The sequence below is a fragment of the Populus trichocarpa genome, chromosome 10, assembly GCF_000002775.5.
Source record: "Populus trichocarpa isolate Nisqually-1 chromosome 10, P.trichocarpa_v4.1, whole genome shotgun sequence".
NCBI classification, from domain to species: domain Eukaryota; kingdom Viridiplantae; phylum Streptophyta; class Magnoliopsida; order Malpighiales; family Salicaceae; genus Populus; species Populus trichocarpa.
The window spans coordinates 8916858-8938889 of record NC_037294.2 but is presented as its reverse complement, the minus strand read 5'-3'; the positions used below and the strand labels follow the sequence as shown (position 1 = coordinate 8938889).

Sequence of the window (22032 nt, the reverse complement as noted above, 5' to 3'; positions counted from 1 at the left end):
TTAGTATATTAAAACAATAGAAAAAATAAAAAATAATTTTAAATAAAAAATTTAAATTTTTATGAAATGCTGTTTTGGCTGACTGACGTGGAAAATTTGAACAGAAGGTAACAGATATCATGTGACCGCAAATGAATTTAAGGTGAAAATAATGATGCAATACAAAGTGTAATCGGTCAGTCGTCTCTATCTCTCTCTTATCACACTTTAGCGGTAACCGGTAACTACCTCACCTCACATCAAATTACTAATTTTTTTTAAAATATTTTTAGATTATTTTAATATGTTAATATACAAAATAATATATTTTTTTTAAAAAATATTTTGAATAACAACCTTACCATAATTATTTTTTAATAAAAAGGTTTTTTTTTCAAGTATTTCAAAAATAAACTAAATTCATATCAATCCAATGCATTCAAAATAAATATATATTTTTTAATACTAAAAGAATAAAATCAATACAAAAAATGAAATATAAAAATCCTTTCTTTACTCCTTTGAACACTTTTTTTTTATATTCAATATTAATCCAATAATACATGTGGGTTAAGAGTTGGTTATCCTATTTTCAGCAGATCCTATGACAAGAGATTCACATAACTAGTAGTGTAAGAAAATCTAAAAATCTTACAAACTTAGTGATAAAATCTAAATAACCCATGGTCTTAGGACACATTTAAAAAGAAATCCATGTAATAATCAGTCACACGCATAGTAATAATACTAAAGAATAGTAGCTGTCCTTTCTTAATACTTACCGGTGGCATTCACTCCGAGGAATAGAAATCAGAAATCTAATCCTGACGTGGTGGCGCCCTGTCAGTTTTATCTTGAAACTGGCAATCCGGGCGTGTCTCTATAAAAAGCCTCATTTTATGCTTCTTTCTCAAAGACCAAATCTCTGCATCCATACCAGCTCCCTTGTCCACTTCTCCACGCGAATTTCCTATTTTTTCCTTTCTTAGCCAGGTTAATTCTCTCTCTCACTCTTAACACCTGTTTACATAAACTTCTGGCTCCAGTTTTCTTGGCTTAGATCTGTCAGCATTAGTATCCATCATAGTTTTTCTTTTGTTTAATCCTGATGATGTTTTACTGCCTGTCTTCTTTCTCATTCTAAGTTGTGGTGTCCTGTTATAATTTATTAACGTAAGGTAATGATAACCTGTTTTCGTCACCCCATTTTCACTCTCTGCATGTCTTGCTTATTGCCATCTCTCCGTTCTTCTGTGAGTTTACTCTAGGATTTGAATTCTTTGGTTTGCTTTTAATTCATGCTCTGTATTTATCATCTTCTAGCTATTGACCTTGAGATATGGTTCTTTAAGCTTCTGCTTTGTGGGTTTTCGGCAATTATGTATATTTAGATCTCTGTTGATACTACCTAAATGTTTCTCCTGTTTGTTAATTTTTCTTTTCTATCATGACTGAATGATTGGTTACTGTGATTCTGTAGAAAATAGAAATCAGGGGTCCGGTGCAGATTTTTATTTTGAAATCCAACCTGCTTGTTTCGAGTGTGGTGTTTGCATTGAGAAGCTTGGTTTTAGGTGCTGATTATTATCATCTTTTCTTCACTATAATAGTTCATGTTCGGTAATTTTTTAATCAACTAATGTTTTTTTCATGCGATCCAGGCAATCAATTATCAACTTCAATATAACAATTGAAGTCGCAGCAGGCTGAGGCTTCCTAAGTTTTATGGTTCCTGAGTCTTGACAGGTATGTATAAATATAGATATGCATGTACTTGGATTTCGAACTTTTGATTCCATGGATGAATGTTGTGTTTTTAGTGTTTTTTCTCCTCTTCATCCGCAGGGATTTGGGAAATGTTTGGGAGAAGAGACTATTTTTAAGGCTTACAAAAACCTCAGCATAAAACATCTGAAAGAAACTGCTACAAGAGAAGAACTTTTTGTATGGAATCAAACTGGGCAAGATACAGGAAACCCTTGGCATTTACCGCTCAAGTGATTCGATCTGCAGCTTCTTCCATGCTCTTTTCTCTTAAAATCCCTATAGGGGATAGTTAGCGTGAATTTATTTAATCAAGTACCAATTCATTGTTTCCAAGGTTCTGCTAGATTCTAGGGAGATATAATAAACTACATGAATCATCTCCATCTCCGTTCAATTATAGAAAATGTCTGGTTTTACGAGTAAGAAGAGATTCTTAGACACAAGCATGTCTTTCTGCACTTTGATTACACATGAAAATCATCAAGTGTATTCAAAAAGCAACCTTCTACTAGCTTCGCGGGGTTCTGATGATATTGATAGCTCCATTCTACCTGGATTGCCTGATGATGTGGCAAAGTATTGCCTTGCACTTGTTCCTCGCCGCTACCTCCCAGCTATGGGTGCTGTTTGCAAGAAATGGAGGTCGTTTCTTAAAACCAAAGAGTTCATCACTGTGCGAAAATTAGCTGGCTTGCTTGAAGAATGGCTTTTTGTACTAACTATGGATTCTGAAGGAAAAGAAAGCCACTGGGTGGTTTTGGATTGTTTGGGACTCAAACGTCAGCTTCTTCCACCTATGCCTGGTTCTACAAAGGCTGGGTTTGGGGTAGTTGTTCTAAACGGAAAGCTTCTTGTCATGGCTGGCTATTCAGTGATTGAAGGGACTGGCACTGCCTCAGCAGATGTTTACGAATATGATTGTTACCTCAACAGGTTTGTTTTTTGTCAAGCATGGGAATCTCTCTCTACCTCTTGGAATTATTGTCAGATTGATTTGGATTTTTTTCTCTGAAACTGACATCTCGGCCTCGTGGATTGTTCTAGTTTGCTAGCTAGGAGCCAAAATCTTTTTGTTTGATATTTCTGAAATCTTAGTTAGGTGGGTTTATGAAATGTTTGGCTCACAGGGAAGTCTAAATGAAGCCTATAGTCATTTCTGTAACCTTGTGAACTGGGACCCTCCACACACACAGGCACACAGATTTATCAACAGGGTCAGTGATTTTATTGATTTTTTGGAGAAACTGCCTGTTCAAATCAAACAGGAAACTTGTACAATTTACAGAGCCTTTTTCATGTATTTGAAAATGAGACATGTCACCTTAATCTGGCTGTTCTAATTAAAGTAACTGTAGAAGTAGGACGCACCAAAGAAGTTGATATAATTCATGTCCGGGTTAAGGGCCAGTCACATATTAAATTTATTTCCGAGCACTGTTACAGCAAACGATTTCGTTTGAGGCCACCTCTGCAGACTTCAGTCTGAGATTTACACTGTAAATGTAGGCAGGGCCAGGGTGGTTGGCATGTAACTGGTCCCAGAATACTAGTTGGGCCAAATGGTCCCTTACCTTCTTTTGCAGTGCTTTGTCTGTGTCTGTGCCCTGATTGTTATAATGCATTACCTTTCTATAGTTGGAACTCTTCATTAAAACATTTTCTTTGTAATTGCAGTTGGAGCAAATTGTCAAGCATGAATGTTGCTCGGTATGATTTTGCCTGTGCAGAGGTTAATGGCAAGGTTTATGCTGCTGGGGGGTATGGAACGGATAGAGATAGTCTCTCCAGTGTTGAGATGTATGATCCTGAGACTGACAGATGGACCCTGATAGAAAGTCTTCGCCGCCCAAGATGGGGTTGCTTTGCCTGTGGCTTTGAGGGCAAGCTTTATGTCATGGGAGGAAGGTCAACCTTCACTATAGGCAATTCAAGGTTTGTGGAGGTGTACAATCCTGAGAAGCACACCTGGTGTGAGATGAAGAATGGTCGTGTGATGGTTACTGCCCATGCTGTTCTGGGAAAGAAGCTCTTCTGTATGGAGTGGAAGAACCAGCGGAAATTATCAATATTCAATCCAGAGGACAGTTCATGGAAAACGGTAGCAGTTCCGTTGACTGGGAACTCGATCATTGATTTCCGGTTTGGAATCCTAGATGGAAAACTTCTATTATTCTCGCTGGAGGAGGAGCCAGGTTATCGTACTCTTTTGTATGATCCTAATGCTTCTCCAGGTTCCGAATGGTGCACTTCTGAGATAAAGCCATCTGCACGCTGCTTGTGCTGTGTGACCATTAAGGCATGACAGGGTGCATCGATGAGGACAGGTCTGTACATATAACCAGACAGGCAGGGATTTGTGGTTTCTATTTCTTTTTTATATCTGCAAATACTTTTTTTTTCTCTTGTGAAAGTTACCGAGACGGCTGTGTTGCTATATGCTGTCTGTGTTTTGCCATTGATGTGCCTAAGGTCATTTAAACTCTCGACTAATCCCAGCCCCTGAGAACTCATATTGTCATTAGACGACGTGTAATCCCTGAATATTGCTACAACTTCCAGATTAGGGATTCTGCGCTAGCTGCCAACCTCCGAGGTGGTAGTTTGTTTTCATGTATCCCTAGCTTTTCAGGTGGAGGCAGACCATAACTGAAGTTACAAGTTACCGGTAGAGCATAGAGCATAACGTGAGCTTAGGCAATGAGATTAATGGTAATTGGACGGCACCTTAGCGGTCTAAGGTTGGGTCTATGTTCAATCGATAAGGCAGCCGCTTTAGAAACACCAGCACGCCACCACGAATGTCTTTAGGTTTGGAAAACTCCTCCATGATCCAGTAGTAGATTTCAGAATGGACCAGTGTGATGATTCCAAAGTCCTGCGCTCTCAGGGATGAAGCATATTTACACCACCACCAGGCAGCAGGAACATAGCCTATGAACCCTCCACAGTCCACACCCAATTCAATTTTCCACCATTAGATGTCTCTAATGCCTTTTTGAACGAAGCATTTAGTGAAGATGTGCATATGGAACCATCAAAGAATTTGATGATCGTTCACGACCAGCACACTTCCGTTCAGAAGTTCATTGGGAGAGTAGAATAAGAGGCTCAGAGCAATTTATATAATTACTTGAAGGTATATTTTACTTCTTTATATTGAAAAACATTATCGTCCTATTTTGTAACTTAGAAAGTATAGTTACCGTTTGCCTCGGTGTTGGACTATTATTTTTACATAAAAAATAATATTCATTTGCTGTAATTGTGTGTTTTTTTTAATAAAAAAAAATATGGCTTGAGTTGTAGATTCGATGAGGTCGCATAAATTGATTTTATTTTAATTAGATAAAAAATAGTAAACAAAAATAGATGAATCAAATTTAAAAAAAAAAGTGATAAGAATAATATGATAATAACTTTTTTTTTTAAAAGATAAATGATATATCTCAATTTACAACCTGTTAAATACAGAAGAACAAAATAAAATAAAAAAAGAACATAAAAAAACAAGTTCTGATCAACCTGAATTAGCACGAAAAATCTGTAACTCCGGTAATCAAGATGAGCTAGCCCGAGATATCCTGTCAAACCCGCGATCCATATAATAAGATTGGAATAACACATTTAGAAAGATAAAAGAATTATATAACATTTTTTTAAAAAAATGTGTTAACTTTTCAAACTCGTAACTTAGGTCATTAGACTCGAAACACTCTATCTAAAAAGATTATGAAGTTCAATTCTCAATCAATCAAATATTGAATGATGAAATTAAAAAAATAATTTTAATTATACAAAAGGATTAAGAAAAAATAACAATTAAAAAAACGATGATTGAGATTGAAATACAAAATAAATTTTATATTAGATTTAATGGTGAAATTGAAAAGAAAAATCAATTTAGTAAACCTAAAAAAATAAAAAAAATAAGAATCAAAATTAACATGAAAAATAAAAAGAAAATTTTGATTGAATGATGAAATCGAAAAGAATAATAACTTTTACAAAAAAACCAAGAAAAAAAATTAGGATCAAATTGAAAAATATAATATCATCAATTTGGATTGAAGAATAAAATTAAAAGCTAATAAACCTTTTATAAAAGGGCCAAAGAACAAAATTATAAATAAAAAAATAAGAACCAAATTGAAAAATGATATGAGCCAACCCGGATTAACTTGCAAAACTCGCAACCCGAGTCATGAGACTGTGATAACCTCATAGAAAACAATTCAAATAAATTATGAAGCTCAATTTCAAATAAACTCGTTATTAAAAGATGAAATTGAAAAAATCAATCTAAAAAGAAGACATAATAAAACAACTCGAGTTAACCCCATAGAACACGTGACCTGTGTCATAAGACTAGGATAACCTCATAAAAAAGCAAACGAAAACAAATTATGAAACTTAATTTCAAATCAACCCAATGTTAAATAATGAAATTGAAAAAATAATAATTAAAAAAACAAAAAAAACTCGAGTCAACCAGGTTAACCTGCCAAACCGTGACTCGAGTCATGATAACCTCATAGAAAACAAATTAAATTAAATCATGAAGCCTAATTCCTAATTAATTCAATATTAAAATATGAAAATAAAAAAATTATTAATTAAAAAAAATTAAAAAAACTCGAGTTAATTGAATTATCTTGTCGAACTCACAATACAAGTCATGAGATAAACTAATCACATGTAAAGCAAGAGAGAGTGCAGTGATGGCTGGTAGGTTCTGACTGAAAAATAAGAGTTAATTTGAAAGTATTTATATTTTTTATAAACTTGTAAATTCAAGTGTAAAATCATGATTTTGTTTGATTTTGATCGAGTTTACTCATACAATTCATTTTGTATGAGTCAAGTATAATTTTATTAATTTTAAAGTTTTTAATTCTAATTTATATATTATACACATGTTGACTCATAAAATCTTATAATTTTACAAGTCAATTCATGATTTTAATAATAATAATAATATGCAACATGTTATTTGAGTGTGTTTGAGAGTAAAATTAATTTTGTGTTTAGATTTTTTTAAAATTATTAAAAAAAATTAAATTATTTTGATATAAAAAATAAAAAATAAATTATTTTAATAAAATTTTAAATTAAAAATATCATATAACACAATGCTTAAAGAATGATGCATCGATGGCTGATTTTTAAAAAGATTAAAGTGGGCCTATTAAGCTTGGCCTAGGGGCCAGAGGCAACATGCTTTATTTCATTTTTCTTTTTTCGATGTATTCAGTTTTTTTATTATTTCTTTATAAAAGGTCTTTTTTTTATGATTAACATTTCGTTGAGGCTCTACAATTAATTCATAGACTCTATTTTTCTTATATAAATTTATGATATTATATTTTATTTATCTTTAGTGATATATAATTTTAAGATTATGCTAATTTTTTTACACAGCTTGGAATATATTACTAAATATAAATAAAAACACATTAAAAATAATATTATTATAGATGAATTGAGATTTTTTATTTTCGAAACTTATTAATCTACAAGGTATGGCTTTAAAAATATTTATATAATATAGCATTGAAATTTAAATATGCACCAAAGTTTATTTTTAAAAATATTTTCTCAGCTACAAATAGCCTAGATTCACATTATTTTTTTTTAATTATTTGTCAATTCAATATTTATCAAAATTAATTTCGAATTATTTCAAATTTAATTAGATTTATTTGAAATTCAAACTTTTTTTCTATCCTAAAAAAACTAGTTAGTTCTTAACAACCCGCTCCGCTGTCCTTAGAGGATCCCTTCTCCGTAAAACCAAACTCCACAAACCTAAACATCAATTCTTCTTGACTCAAAAATTAAAAGAAAAAAAAAAAAAAAAAACTCAAAGCGGCAAAGAGTCAAACACTTGAGCTACATAAGGCGCTGGTACTGTCATTACATGACTTGAAAATCACCATCAATCAAATATTTCCTCTCCTCTCCGTTCTCTCCCAACGACAATAATGTTCGGTACTCCGTCTTCCACTCCTGCCTTTGGCACGCCGTCTTCCACTCCGGCATTCGGCACCCCCTCTTCTACTCCCTTATTCGGCACTCCATCTTCCACACCAGCATTCGGCACCCCATCTTCCACACCAGCATTCGGCACTCCTTCAACGCCGGCTTTCGCTTCTGGAGGATTCGGCTCTTCTTTGTTCTCTACTCCATTTACTTCTCAAACTCAACAGCAGCAGCAGCAGCAGCAGCAGCAGCAGCAACAAACTCCGTTTTTTCAACAACCGTCTGCTACTGGTTTCGGATTTCAGCAGCAACAGCAGCAGACTCCGTTCGCTACGCCACTTCAAATGACACCGTTCCCTACTCCTCAATTGACTACTCAGATGGCTCCGGTTGCTCCTCTTCCTTTCTCTCTCGCCGATCGCGACATTCAGGTTTGTTTTCCCTTTCTTTTCTTTTGCCTAAAACCCTAATTTAGATCGGTTTCTCTTTGTTTTTTACTTTTCTTTTTTAATATAGATATAATTGTGAGTTTTGATCGTAGGCAATTGTGGATGCTTACAAGGAGGAGCCTGGGAACCCTAAGTATGCATTCAAGGTGCATTTCGTTTTTTTTTTTTATGACTTTATGTGTTTGGTTGCATAGAAAGTTAAGGATAATTAAAATGCATCCTTTCTAGGTATAGAATTCCGTGCCTTTTTTTTTTCTTGAATCCGATTGGTAATTTTCTTGCTGTTTCAAAGTGGTCTGTCTGATTAACGAATTAGATTTTTGGAGGTTGACATGGTTGTTGTGTTGGTTCTTTTATTGGCAGTATTTGCTGTTAAGTGTAACTGATCCACAGCATAGAGTGAAGCCTGCTGGTGTATCAGAAGTGAGTCTATCACTTTAATTTTAGTTTGCTTTTATCACTGCTTTGTGGCTCTCGTTGATTTTATGTCTGGCTAAGTTTGGAGAATAGTTTGCTTTTGCTAGATCATGTGGGCGGAGGCTATGGCAAAGCTAGAGGGTATGGACAGTGCAGATAGAGAACGCCTTTGGCCTCAGCTTGTTCAAGGTTTCAAAGATCTTTCTAACCGCCTGAAGGTAGTTTGTTCTTAATTTGAGGCGATGTTGTATTTTTTTTGTTGAATAGGATTTTTTATTTAGCAGTTTGTCTTGTGAGTGATTAACAATTGGCCATCAACTTCTTTAAGATTCATAAGTATCAAATTTGGAGGAGTTCTAAAAGCTAGAAGTTAGAGCTTAGAAGAGGATTCATAAGTATCAAATTTGGAGGAGTTCAAATTTGGCCATCAACTCATATCGTTTAGATTTTTTTTACTTCTTTAATGCGGTTAGTGATAGTTATCATTTGATTTGCTCTGCCAACTTATATTGTGCTACTAAGAATATGCTGTATATTTTATGAAGTTCCTTGGTCCTTTATGACTTGAAGAGGATTTTGAGTTCAAATAATGTAACTTAGTTGGTTTAAGGTTCTCAGATTGGTTTCTACCTACCAATCTCAATCAATGATTGTATACCTATCTATATGCTTGATAGTATAAAAAATTTAGGTAATCAGATGACCACACACCTGTTATTGAAGAACTGTTGAAACACAACTTTCCAGTTGAAAGAGTGGCTAAAGTAGCTCAAGAAATGTTTTTGTGAAGGAAAATTGACACAGATCATCATTTTAAGGACTGCTAAGAACGAGGTCATATATTTATATACAGAAGGTGTAGTCTAATTCAGGCTGGATTAGGTAGCTTACTTTTACTCGCTGCATATTGCAATTCCTCGTATAAGGAAAATATACTAGAAAAAAAATTAAGGTTCTATCTTGGAAGGCTTTATGCATTTTGCAGTTCTCCTTGCAGTCAGTTTTTTCTGTTAATGGACCATGCTAACTGAATTTTATAACATTAGAATGCTTCTTGCTAATTTGATGCAGCTCCAAGATGAAGTAATTGTTTCAGATGCAGAGAGATTGCGAATGACCCAAAGCAATGTAAAAATGGTACTGTCTGTCTGCCTTTCCACTCCACACATCATATCTTCTGGATACTGTTTTGACATGCAAGTATTCTTTTCAGCTTCAAAGGCATTTTCAAGCTGAGACTCTTCCATGGATTGAAAGAATGAGACAAAAAGAGCAAAGTCTTCAGAGGCGTCTTTTAAGGGTGAGAATGGGTGCTCCCTCTCTCTCTGCACCATAAAATTAAATTTATTTGTTCCACTTGGTCTGTATGGCTGTCATCTTCTGAATTACTCTTCAACATGAACAGTATGCTCTTGTGAGATAAGCTCTCAGAATTTGAAATCCCCTTTAGCTTTTACATTTCTTTAACATTCAAGGGGAGAATGCATTTTGCAACCCTGAGTTCCAATTTAAAATTGTGCATGAAATAGTTCCATGACACTTGTATATCAAAGTCAGATAAACATTTATGTTAAGTGTATGCACTAAACGAAAGGAATGTAGGAAAGGTTAAGGGTTTTTCTTTCCCTAGATTCATGAGCAGGTGGTGCGGTGAAATATTTTATTTTTTGTATTAGATTCTACTTGTTTCCTTGAACTGCCCTCTTATCCATAATCTCTCAAGAAATCCTATTTGATTTGAATGCACAACTTCATGCCACTGTTCTATCCATTATTTTTATGTGAATTGTAGATGGTTAACGTTGCATCAATAATTGCTACAAGATTAAAATTTTCGGTTTAATTACAACTCGGTCGTTGTAGTTTAATGAAATTAATTAATTGGTCCTCAAGGGTTCAAAAAGTATTGCTCAATCCCTATGAATTTAAATCCATTAACAACTCAGTCCTTTTGTCAATCCATGTTCTTTTTTAATTTAATTTTTTTTTCGTTTTTGAAAAATAGAAAAAAGAAAAGAGATACACGAGATTAGAAAAAGAATGTATTGTCGGGACAAAAACCTTCTTTGAATTGAGGATGATCAACTTTGGTCAATAGACTATACAATCATTTTTATACTAAAGGGACTAATTAATTAGCTCCAGTAAACTACAGGGACTAAGTTATATTTAATTCTAAACTCGTCAAATTTAAAGCCCAAGGTCCAAAGTGATATTGTAATCAAACTGTGGGGTATCATAATAACTGTTTCTGCTCCGAAGCATTATTGTGTAGGAAATTTATGCATCCAGTACTGGATAACTTATTCTAACATCTACCTTCCCCTATCGTATGCTTGAAGGTGATGAGAATAATGGAGGCATTGGAGGGCAAGGGTTGCCGATTGCCCTTAACAAAAGGGGAAGCTGAATTGGCTGAGAAGTTAGTTGCGATAATCAGGCAGGTAGGTGTTTCTTGTCCTCACCCTCATCTTTACACTTAGCATTATCACTTAACCTGCATCTGGAGATGTTATTAACAAATTGACACCATTTCAGCTAAAAGGATCTGGAGCAGAATTTTCCAGGAGAGTTCATAACCTACTCACTGTATCTCGTGTTCAAGCGAATGGAATTGGTGCCGGAGGTTCTCTTTATCTTCCAGGATCAACCAAAATACATGAAGAGAGTCTTGCTGATATGCAGGAGGTAAGAGTGGGACAAGTAGGAAGTGATGTGGGGTATAGACGTTACTTTATCAGTTGGGATCCTTATTGCTAAGCTCGTTGCTTCTCTCTTTACCCATTGATGTATTTTACAACCATGATGATATAGTAAACACTTAGTCTGGAGTAATATTATTAATTATTGTCCTTCAAAATAAAGCAGGAATGGCACTGCAACAAAACCCTTTTTTGTGCGAAGAGATGATCATTTTTCTATTTTGATGAATTATATGGTCCTATACAGTTTGCAATTACAGTTATAATACGCCTGTTTTGATCTTCAAAGGAATATGTATGATAAATAACAAGTGACTGGTTTTGTGGGCAGGTTTTACAACAGCAGACTGAAGCTATTGCAAGGCTTGGCAATGTGTTGAAGCGGGATATTAGGGACATGGAAATTATGATGGCCGAGGACACATAAATGACACAATAATTGAACTAGAGATACAAGCACCTGCTGATTCTTGGACATGTTGCCATTTTGTTACTGATTCAATTAAGAAGTGATCTGTGATTGATACAATTCAACTCCGACAAGAGCTGTCATAAACTAATCTCAAAATTCTCTCCCCTCCCTGTTGTGTCCGTGTTTTTTAGCGCCACCCCTCCCCCATCCACCCCTTTTTTTGTCTTAAATTTGTTAGTTTCTGCTTGTGACGTCACACCACCATCAGTGATGGCGAGGGTACCAGATGGATCTTGTTAGCTGTCACTGCATTTGTCAAAAGGGGATTTCAATTGATCAAGGAGTCTCACAGCTCTCGGGAGCAAGGGTTTCCCTAATAGGCTCCTTATTTTGCTGGTTGTAAAGATTAGTAGTTTGGAATTCAACTATGTGCAAGCTTAGTGTAACGTGACTGATTTCTAGCCTATCCCTTCGTAGTTTTAGGTTTTCAACCCAGCAACGGGAAGGCCATTCATGGTAGAACTTGCAAGATATGGCGAGGGCTCCAGGATTCGAATTCTCAGGTTTTGATTCCTCCAGTTTAACTGAAATTACTTATTGGTTCGATATCATTATGCCCACGCCATCATGTTTAACTCTCCTGGATATTTTTAAGGTTACTATGGACATGAAATTTTCAGTGTCATACGTTTCGCCATGCGGGATATTATATAGACTTTGCTTCAAATCTCAGCTTCTCAGTATTGTAAATTATCATGTGCATTTCATGTGATGTTAATTTTAATAAAATAATTGACAGAGTGCTTATAGAATATGAATATACTAAAGGGTATATTTGAAAAAAAAACGTGGAACAAAATAGCTTATAGAATATGAATATGAATATGAATATACAGCTCAATTAAGCTTCCGAGTTTTCTTGCAGCTATGACTGCAAATAGCTTCCTGATGTGATTTTCGAACAAATTACCCCTAATTCCATGCCAAAGGTGCATCCGATTACTCGAGTTTTGCTGAGGGACGAAATACAGTAGTTTTGCTGAGGTAAGTTAACAAATAAATACCTTATTGTTTAACCAAGAACAAAAGACCAGGTAAGTTGGAAGGAATTTGGGTATTTGTACAGCAATAAGACGACATTTGCAGAGTGCATGACCATTGTATCCAAAATTCAACCTCCTCAAATTGTGAAGAAACCACATTCGGGGTGCCCGTGCTTGCAAATGTATCGTACATTATATTTCTCGGGGTTCGTATTTTAATTTCCTTCCATGGATAAATAAAATTATACATGTTTAGGTATAAGCTTCTGCCATGATTAGGAGGACAAGTGATGTCCAGCCAGTAAACAGGCGTGCACCCTTTCCTTTACCCTTCTTCTGGTCATACTGTTCCCACAGAAACCCAGTTTGGTGATAGTTGCGAACCACATTCCTGCAGCAAGGCGGCACAAATTCTTGAATAAAGTGACAAATGTATATAGGTTCCAAGAAAAAAAAAGAGAAATAAAACGTGGGGCAACAATCTTGTTACATAGGGTTTGCACTTTGCAGTGTACATTACCTAATCAAATTACCCCTCAAGTCATCATAGATTACTCTGGCTCTGTCACTATACGGTCCACTCTCTGCAAAAATTTAAATTAAACATAAGCATGAACCTTAAGAGGCCAAATAATAATAATAATAAAAACCTCACAGCCAAAAGGCTGCCGGTTGTTCTAGTCTCAAGAGCAAAACTTCATGCAAAAACTGCATTGGACCATTTTTCCTAGTAGATCGAGTCGGTGGATGATACCTTTGGAATAGTGGTAGAGTGCAGATAGAATCATGTAATTCATGTTCATCCAAATTGGGCCTCTCCAGTAAGGTGGGTCATGCTCTGTGTTGCGCTTCATGTACATGGAACTGTTGCATACAAGATTAATGTCACAGAAATATTTCAGTATCTAGAAGTAAAAGGACTACAAAAGAGATAAAACATTCACCTTGTTTTGGAAAGAGAACGGAGTCCATAGTCTGTCCAGAAAACGGTACTGTTTGCAATGAGGTCAAGCTGTTTTTCCAGAATCCACGAATCCTGCATAAGGAAATAAATAAGAAAACTACAACAAGCTCAACTGAAAGGAAAAAAAAAAAAGGAACAAAGGAGAGGCATAGCTACACCAAGCTGCAAGGAAGCAAAGACAAGTGAGCCAAAGAAACTGGTGAAACAATTTTTTTCAGTGACCAACGTTCCATGATAGGTGAAACTTACAGATGGAATAATTTTCCCCATGAATGGAAAAAGGCTGACATAACCAATATGAGGAACAAGTCTTGATACTGGCCTTCCTATTACATCACGAACAAGCTCTCGAGTTCCCACCCCTGTCTCTTTCCAACTTAAACGAACCTAGAATGCTCAAAGCAATGTTTAGCATCAGTGAGAAAATTTCACAAGAAAGAGATGCTATGTTCAACTGTACAAGAGCAAAATATTGATTCCAACATGGCATGCACCTCGCATAACAAAAATGCCCAAGGATTTAGCTAAAGTCAATCATTACAATGGGAGCATGCTACAATTCTAAGCCTGTAATTTTAACATCATAAAATATAATGGCAGAACTAGCAAATTGTTGTCCGGCACCAATTTGATAAAAAAATTAGAGCATTCATCCAGAAGGATGAGCTCAAGATGTTTTTCAAGTTTAATTAAATATTATCCTCAGAGTAACTTGATAGACAACATAGATGATACTGATATATTGAGGAGAACATAAATAACTACACAAATAAGCAAATCTGAGCATCATTGACATGTAATCCAGTGTGTCAGTGAACATACGTTAGAGGTACCAAATTCTAAGAAAACAGAAACAAAGGAGTGTACCTTTTCTGTATGATTCCCAAAATCAAAATAAGCTCCAACCAAAGGATCAAGGTGCATCTGTACAACATTAAGCATGTGGGATATAAAGAAACAGGAAGTCCCAGCAATAAAAAAATATCTCACAAGTATTATGCAGTACTAGTTGAGTAGCATTAACAGAAAAGGAATGAAATGCACTATACAAACCTGATTCAGCATGTCAAAATCTGAAAGTAGCTTAGCTGTTGAGCCATATTCCTGCATTCAAATGCTCAAGGACTATAAAGCAGTGAATTTGATTTTAAGTTTTAACAATGTTCCAGATAACTAGTCTCCTAGGTATACCTTTTCAGGCTTATTATCCTTCTTAAACAACTGAGTAATGGACTGCATGCAATTCGCAGCGAGAAGCATCCAACACCTAAGATCCAAGTGTCGTTCTTCGTCACTTGGGTGTGAAGCACGAGGATAATCATCCAGCCCAGAGGACAGTGTCTAGAGGACAGAAATAATGTCAGACTAGCAGTGTTGTTGATGGGAAGAAACAGAAGCATAGCTACTAGCAATAATACAACGTAAATTTAGAAACCACCATGCATAATATTTGCATAAAATTTGACAATCATACTCTCAACTTCTTTGACTCCAAAGGGAAAAGTAGGGAAATCACACATTAGTTCTTAAAAGATAGGGCCCCGGGAAAAAACAAAAACCCTACATCCTCAAAGTTTCTTAGTGGTTTCAATTAAGCTCTTTCTTCCAATTCCATTGGTAACAGTTAACAATCTGTTAAGAACGAAAATGCCAGGCACCTGCCATGTCACTTTCTTTGACATCTTTAAAGCTAAAAATTATTGAAAACATTTTTTTTAAAGTCCTACCTATGCATTTATTAAAAGAAAAGGAAAAATACTTATTTTCCTATTGTCTTCATCTTCCATACATCTCAAGTTTACCTCCTTTTATTCTAATCCAGATCTATGGTTTCTGTTATTGATATTTTAGTGAAATCAAGCTTTCTCTTTGGCTTTATGTTCCCCTTTCTTTTCTTTTAACATACATTATGCTTCTATTTATTGTTTGTTTCTATTGTTGATTTTTCTGTTAATTTTGTTTTTAATTTTATGACAATTCTCAATCTCTTGTGTACCGTTACCCCTTGAATTAAATGTGTGCCAAGCCCTTTACCATAACATGATTTCCCAACTTCTTTCATGGATTCTTCTCCTACAGATACTTTAAAGAGAACACAGGGATAAGGAAAGCCAGTCATCAGTGAATTATCTCATTTGCAAACATTAACGCAAAAGGCTCTCTAAATGGTACAAGTGGCTATCTGTTGGACAATTTGAAAAGACAGGGAAGAGCAAATGGTTTCCAAATTTCTATTTTCAGAGAGAAGTCAGACTAGCTCTTGGCATTTCTTTGTTTAATTGTTATTAGCTCTTTATATAATTCCTTCAAATTGAGAACATTTTCATGTTGGTTTATAAAAGATGAAATAATATCATCCTCTAGTAAAAGCTAGAAGTGTGAGAATTCAGGGTTTTTTTGAAAAGAAAAGTTCAAATAATTTTCCTGCCTGATTTAATTTTAACAAAATAGTAAAATTCACTTTAAACAATTCTTTTCTCTAATTTGTATGTTTTTCACTTTCAACATTTTTCGGCCAATTAATTGGATACTGTGCAAGCATTTCTCCATCATCTAACAGTGCATATGAGTTGTAACATTTGTTATCATGTTTTTACAATGAAGTTGAACATAAGAGCATAATTGAAACTACTAGGAAATAGGGGTCCAATTGAATTCTTCTAAAAATCCAACTGTCACCACCATGGCACCACTATAATCTTTAGGACTTATTTGTACTTTTCAAAGTTTTTGAAAAGTAGAAAACTGTAAACTCACCTTTGGGTTTAGTTCCCGAGTTACTTTGTTGTCTCTCCCATGCCAATAATAGCTGCCCATCTCTTTCCCTGCATCCACAAAGATAAAACAAGTAAAGTAAGCACCTTAATTTTAAAAAAGGGTGTTAGTATACATCTCAGGCTAAGGGCATATTTATCTTTATTTTCCATCAACAACTAAGCTGAGCTGCAATTTATAAAGCATGTAATTGTTGTTATAGTTAACTGGGCAGGGGAGAAAGTAAATAACAAATCCTTATGCCAACCTTTTTTGGTTGTGTACTAATCTCTCTCATGATCTGACAGCTGATTTTTGATTTACAGTTAACACTCATAAAAAACCTCCAGCTGCTTAAACCTATTTAAAACTCTGACATAAATTAATACAGTGCAGAATCGATAGCTGTAGAAAAATGGAATACCTTTCTGCGTTGTGTTGTACCACTGGAACCAAGCTTCCAAGCGAACAAAAGCCCGTTCAAGGAAGGAAGTGATCCCATTTCTTTCAGTGGCAGTGAACTTATTTTTCTCCATCCCATCAAGTAGATCTGGAGATGGCAACACCACATTTGCAATCATCTTTAAACAATTTGACTATAAGTGCACATAGAAAAACATTTACCAAATAATTTAATCTTTGGCAAGTATCTGAAAGAAAATGCACATCATAAATTATTAGAAAATGAAAAGAAGTTGCTTGAACCACCCCAAGATCTAGCAAATGAGATAGAAGAAAATAAGTTTCTTTATAGTTACATGATTTGTACTTTTAAGGAAGATGGTGTCTCATTAAATTAGAAGACTTTTCTTGCTATTTAGAAAGATAGGTGTTGCTCTCTACCTTAAGACTAGCAGAGCTAAAGCAATTCTATTACACAAGAAAGAAGCGTGCAAAATTTGTACAATACGATGATGAAAATGTAATTGCAAATAGCCTTACCACGAATAACCAAAAATAGGGTGGGTGGATTTCCATTAGATGGATACTGAACAACAAATTCCTCTGGAACCTTACTGCAATTACAACAGAAAAGACATTGCAAAATTACTTCAAGGATGACTGTGGCAAATAATCTCTCCAGCCAAATTTTAGGATTTTTTTTAAAGGAGGCAGCCAAATTTTAGGATTTAAATTCACTTCAAAATATTTGAACAATACAATTATGATACCTTAGAGCTTCAGAACCCAAAATCTGCTCACGTGGAATCCATCCATCTATGTTCATTAAATCTAACCAGTGACCAATAATATCCAAACAAATATGGATATCCCAACGCCTGCTCGTGCCCAAAAAAATTATTAGTTAGCCCGACAGCAATACAAATTAACTCCATACTGTAATAGGAAATTGGACCTGACCAGATCAACAGTTGATGAAAACCTTCATCCCATAAAAATCCCCTTGGAAAGAATGGTCGGCTAGGAACAGCTGTATACAGCTCAGCTGGCCAATATGAAATAAAATTATCTCTAAGCTGCAAGGAAAATGGCCAACTGTATGACTTTGCCAGACATAAAAAAATATGACAGGGATCATACATAAAAAGAACACAATTAGGATGAAAAGAAACAGTCAGGCCGGATGAATTGTGAATGCAGAAAAACATCACTTTAACGAGATAAGTGTAGAAGAAAGAGAGCTCCTGGCATCTAATGAACTGATATAGATAATGCTCACTCATAATTTAATATTTCTTTCTTACTACCAGTCCACGCACTACATGGCACATGGAATCCTAACTGCAAAGACATGAACAAGTACACTTCACATAAGTTGGACCCATATGAGCACTGATTTTAGCATTTCTAAGACGGCGAAAGACTTCTCCTATCAAATAGTGCCCTTATGTCACAATTTTGGATTAAATGTGACACTCTCAAAAGCCCTTTCCTATCAAATTGTGCTTTTAGAACAACTGCAGCAATTTTGAAAGCAAAAGGAGTAGCCAAGTTAAACAACTAAGAACCAGAACCTTAAGAAGTATTCAACTTGAGACATGAATCAGTACTTGAAACACAGAGAGTAGGAATTTATGCTATTAATGAACAGCAGGATTTTAAATTGAGCATTTAACTACTGCACACTTATTAAAGAGATTATAGGTTGCACTAAAAATAGAAAATAAAAAACAAATGCATACAACTTACATTAGAATTTTCAGGGAATGAAATCTTTGATTGACCATAAAAGTAGCCAATGCCTCCCAACATATTAGCAATAGCAGCCTTACCAACAATTGTGGATTCAGGTTCAAGCTGAGCAAACAATTAGAAGAAGTCAGAATTCTTTTAATTCAAAGGAAATATATATTGGGGACTTTACAATTGCCACTTCATCATAATCCTAAAAAAAAAACTTCTTCAATGCCAGCGAATAATGTCTATAGCCTAGTGAAATGCATGCTTTATTGTGCATAGGATAACATTTTAGTATTCATCAATTAGTGCTGTACTATGCCATGTGACCTCGGCTGATGTCCTCCTGCATAAGTGAGAAGATCCCCAAAAGATGAGCATGTGCTTCTAAAAGCTTTGAAGTTTATAGAAGGAGAAAGGATTTGAAAGAGACATGTGCAACATTTCAAGAGTCACTTTTGGAAGAAAGTAAGATAAACCACTCAAATAAGAAATTCCAGGAAGAGTGATGAAGAAACCATTAAGAAAGAGGAAACAAGGTCTTGGATAGGCTCCACATCCACTTACGACACCACGAGCACTCACAATTAAACAAGATGCCAAAATAGCACAAGATTTTTCAGTTATTGAATTTGAATCATTTTAACTCCTACATTCATTATTCCAAAATGTATTCAAAATTGAAGTACATCATAACAGAGAATCATGACAACTCTTATAACACATCACCTACATGACAATGAAAAGGACATCTAGTAGTAGCAAAGCACTCATTACTGAGCATGATGATAAAATTTGAGAAATAGAACATGTTGTACTTTCCCTAGATATTTACCTTGTCAGCAACATTAAAGCACCGCTGAAATTTGATATCAAACTCTGTTTTCCTATCTTGTAATAAACTTGTCAGCGAGGCACCTGAACAGTACATATAAAAATAAGAATTTTTTTATGGCAAATATAGAAGTCATGTGTAATAAAGGATGCCATAAGAATTATAATTATGCAATGACAATAGATCACCCTACATTACTAGGATTCTCTACTTTCCCAGTTTGTCAGGACAAAGAATCACGTAGAGGAAGTGGTAAGAATTATAATACAACTAAGAGAACACTTCAATGGTTAGGAGTGAAGGGCATTTTTTTTATGGAGATGGAATTGATATGGACAAAACCTGTAAGCCTGCTCACACGTTCTTCTACTTTTGAATTTTTCACTTCGGTTCCAGATACAAAAGCAATATCTGCTTTGAAAGGAATACTTGCAGAAATCTGCAAAATTTAGAAATCTAACGTGATGTAGAGTCTGTAAACAGTCCCCTGTGTTTTAGGACAAGAATTATGATGAGCACACAATACCTGAAAAACTAGAATGTTTGGAGAATCTTCAGACGAGTCAGATAGAAGCAGTTGGCCAAACTCTCTTGCCTGGCAAGATGCAGCAAAGCAACACAGAGAAATCAAGACAAACCAGAATAGGAACTCAAAACATGCACACTTCCTTTAAGATATTAGACACCAAGGTATTTTTCAATAAAAACTTAAACAGTGCAATACTTGGGCTCCGAGATTGTGCTGGACAAGATCAGATAAATTGTGAATATGAGGTGTCCTGAAACCAGAATAGTGGAGCTCCAAAACATCCTAAAAAACAACAAAGTTGGCTCCAGATCAAGACTCGAGATAAAAAGAAACAACATCACTAGACAATTAACAGTTGCAAATGTTCATGACAAGGAAAAACGAAGATTGGTGATACATAATTCACAAAGCAAGGTGAGAGATGATAGCTGTCAATCCATTTCCATATTACCTTGGATTCCAAATGTAGCTGCCAATCCCCAATATCAGATCGTGAACCTGATGCTAAAAGAGAATTCTTATCGATGTCTAAGGTATCTCCCGCCAAATTTAGGACATGTCCACTTTCATCAGCCAAATAGAAGAACAAATGCCCATGTCTCAGCATTTCATTATCCCACTCGGATCTACAAAATCACCATGAGGAACACCAACTGCATCAGGAAGCTTAAAAAACCAGCTACCAGAATTTTCTCATTTGAACACTCTATCCAACTAGTGGCAAAAAAACACACATAGAACGCACCATACAAATTGAACAGAGAAATCATTCAAGTGACGAGTAAGGCCAATTACTTATCAGTTTGCACATCAATTTGAACGGCCCAATCACCTCCATATCCACTTCCTTCACTCTTGGATTTCAAGAAACTCGTAGCTAACTTCAATCCCTGATCAACCAACACCTGATGTCCAAAATCACGACCATTATGCTGCGTCCAGCCATACGTGTTAAGCCCGTCAGAGTCTTGACACACATGTCTCATATGATACATCCCATCCTTCACACCAATCCACATCAATCCAGCTATCAAAGACCGAGGAGTCCTGCCAACCAATTCCGCATCCACCATTTCCAATTCAAAAATTATATGCACAATGGAATAGCCTAAAAACGCTAAAAAAACTAAATAAATTAGAAAGTAATTATCACATAATTAATTACCTTGCGCGAATTCCAAAATAAACATGAGGACGATAAGTTCCCCAATATAAGCTCTCTCTGTGCTCTCCTTGAAACTGAAACCATGAGAAATTAATCTAATCAACAGAAAGTAAATTAAAAACATAAAGAGATTAGTTGAGGAATCAATTACTACTTACTTGAGGAAGGTCCATGAGTTTAGGAGAAGGAAATGGAGTGATAACCCTAGGTCTTAGTGCTTTTCCAGCAGGCTTTATAATAATATTATTAATCAACAAAAAAATTACGAAGAAAGCCAATACGCTAATTCCTAGCATGATTTTGATATCAACGTTCAAAATCCGAATTGAATTCTGGTTTTTATTTCTATCTCTCAGTCTAGGTTTTGTGTTTCCAAAAGAACTGTCGCCTCCGTCGTTTGGTTCGGTGGAGGACGACGTTCTGCTTCGCGCATTCCTCCGGCTACTGCCTGGAGTCATTTTCTGCTTCTTCTTCGTCTTCTGTTTTTTTCTCTTTTTTTTCCCACTGACTTGTATTGAAGTCAGTTCAGTTCAGTCCTGAAAGTAAAGGCCTGGGCCCTGGGTCGAAGGAAAATGGATATGGACTCTGACCGAGAGTTGAAGCCCATCATCTAAAAAGATTTATAAGCCCAGGGATATGAAAGATTTCCATTCACGACGTTGCACCATGCTTTTATCAAATACGACTTTACATAAAATATTGTTTATGCATCCATGAAATTTTGTGTATAAAATTTTATTTATTTACATAAAATTAGAAATATATATATATATATATATATGCACACACTTGATTGTTTGGAACAATTAGTATGTGCATTAATTTAATTGTATTTATAATTTGGAACAATTAGTATGGCTTAATATAATTTTTTTATTTATTAACGTGGGTGTCCGGA

At 35.2% G+C, this 22032-nt stretch overlaps 3 protein-coding genes across 5 annotated transcripts; 2 read left to right on the top strand and 1 right to left on the bottom strand.

Moving 5' to 3' along the window:
* The first annotated feature begins 809 nt into the window (after positions 1–809).
* Positions 810–4267, top strand: LOC7477028 (F-box/kelch-repeat protein At1g67480). Of its 3 annotated transcripts, none has more exons than XM_024611406.2 (5): positions 810–972; positions 1460–1553; positions 1641–1725; positions 1825–2679; positions 3421–4267. In XM_024611406.2, exons 4-5 carry the CDS (start codon positions 2150–2152, stop codon positions 4046–4048), a joined length of 1158 nt encoding a protein of 385 aa, XP_024467174.1. In that variant the 5' UTR covers positions 810–972; positions 1460–1553; positions 1641–1725; positions 1825–2149; the 3' UTR covers positions 4049–4267. The 3 variants fall into 3 exon arrangements, with proteins under 3 accessions (XP_024467174.1, XP_002314539.1, XP_024467173.1); XM_024611405.2 differs by having other exon boundaries at positions 821–972; positions 1467–1553; XM_002314503.4 differs by lacking the exon at positions 1460–1553 and having other exon boundaries at positions 815–972.
* Positions 4268–7531: 3264 nt separating this feature from the next.
* On the top strand, positions 7532–12437 carry LOC7477029 (nuclear pore complex protein NUP54). The gene is made up of 9 exons (XM_002314504.4): positions 7532–8156; positions 8267–8320; positions 8538–8597; positions 8699–8809; positions 9663–9728; positions 9805–9891; positions 10934–11035; positions 11130–11279; positions 11625–12437. The coding sequence occupies exons 1-9, from the start codon at positions 7728–7730 to the stop codon at positions 11718–11720; spliced, it is 1155 nt and encodes a 384-aa protein (XP_002314540.2). The 5' UTR covers positions 7532–7727; the 3' UTR covers positions 11721–12437.
* Positions 12438–12554: 117 nt separating this feature from the next.
* LOC7477030 (mannosyl-oligosaccharide glucosidase GCS1) lies at positions 12555–21631 on the bottom strand. Its single transcript, XM_002315577.4, has 22 exons — positions 21293–21631; positions 21135–21208; positions 20765–21016; positions 20421–20595; positions 20165–20251; positions 19967–20035; positions 19783–19879; positions 19441–19523; positions 18618–18725; positions 17829–17944; positions 17639–17746; positions 17409–17482; positions 16891–17016; positions 16470–16537; positions 14904–15053; positions 14766–14816; positions 14580–14636; positions 13962–14099; positions 13693–13784; positions 13503–13612; positions 13269–13332; positions 12555–13139 (listed from the first exon to the last, which is right to left on the bottom strand). Exons 1-22 carry the CDS (start codon positions 21590–21592, stop codon positions 13001–13003), a joined length of 2538 nt encoding a protein of 845 aa, XP_002315613.1. The 5' UTR covers positions 21593–21631; the 3' UTR covers positions 12555–13000.
* Positions 21632–22032: the final 401 nt, after the last annotated feature.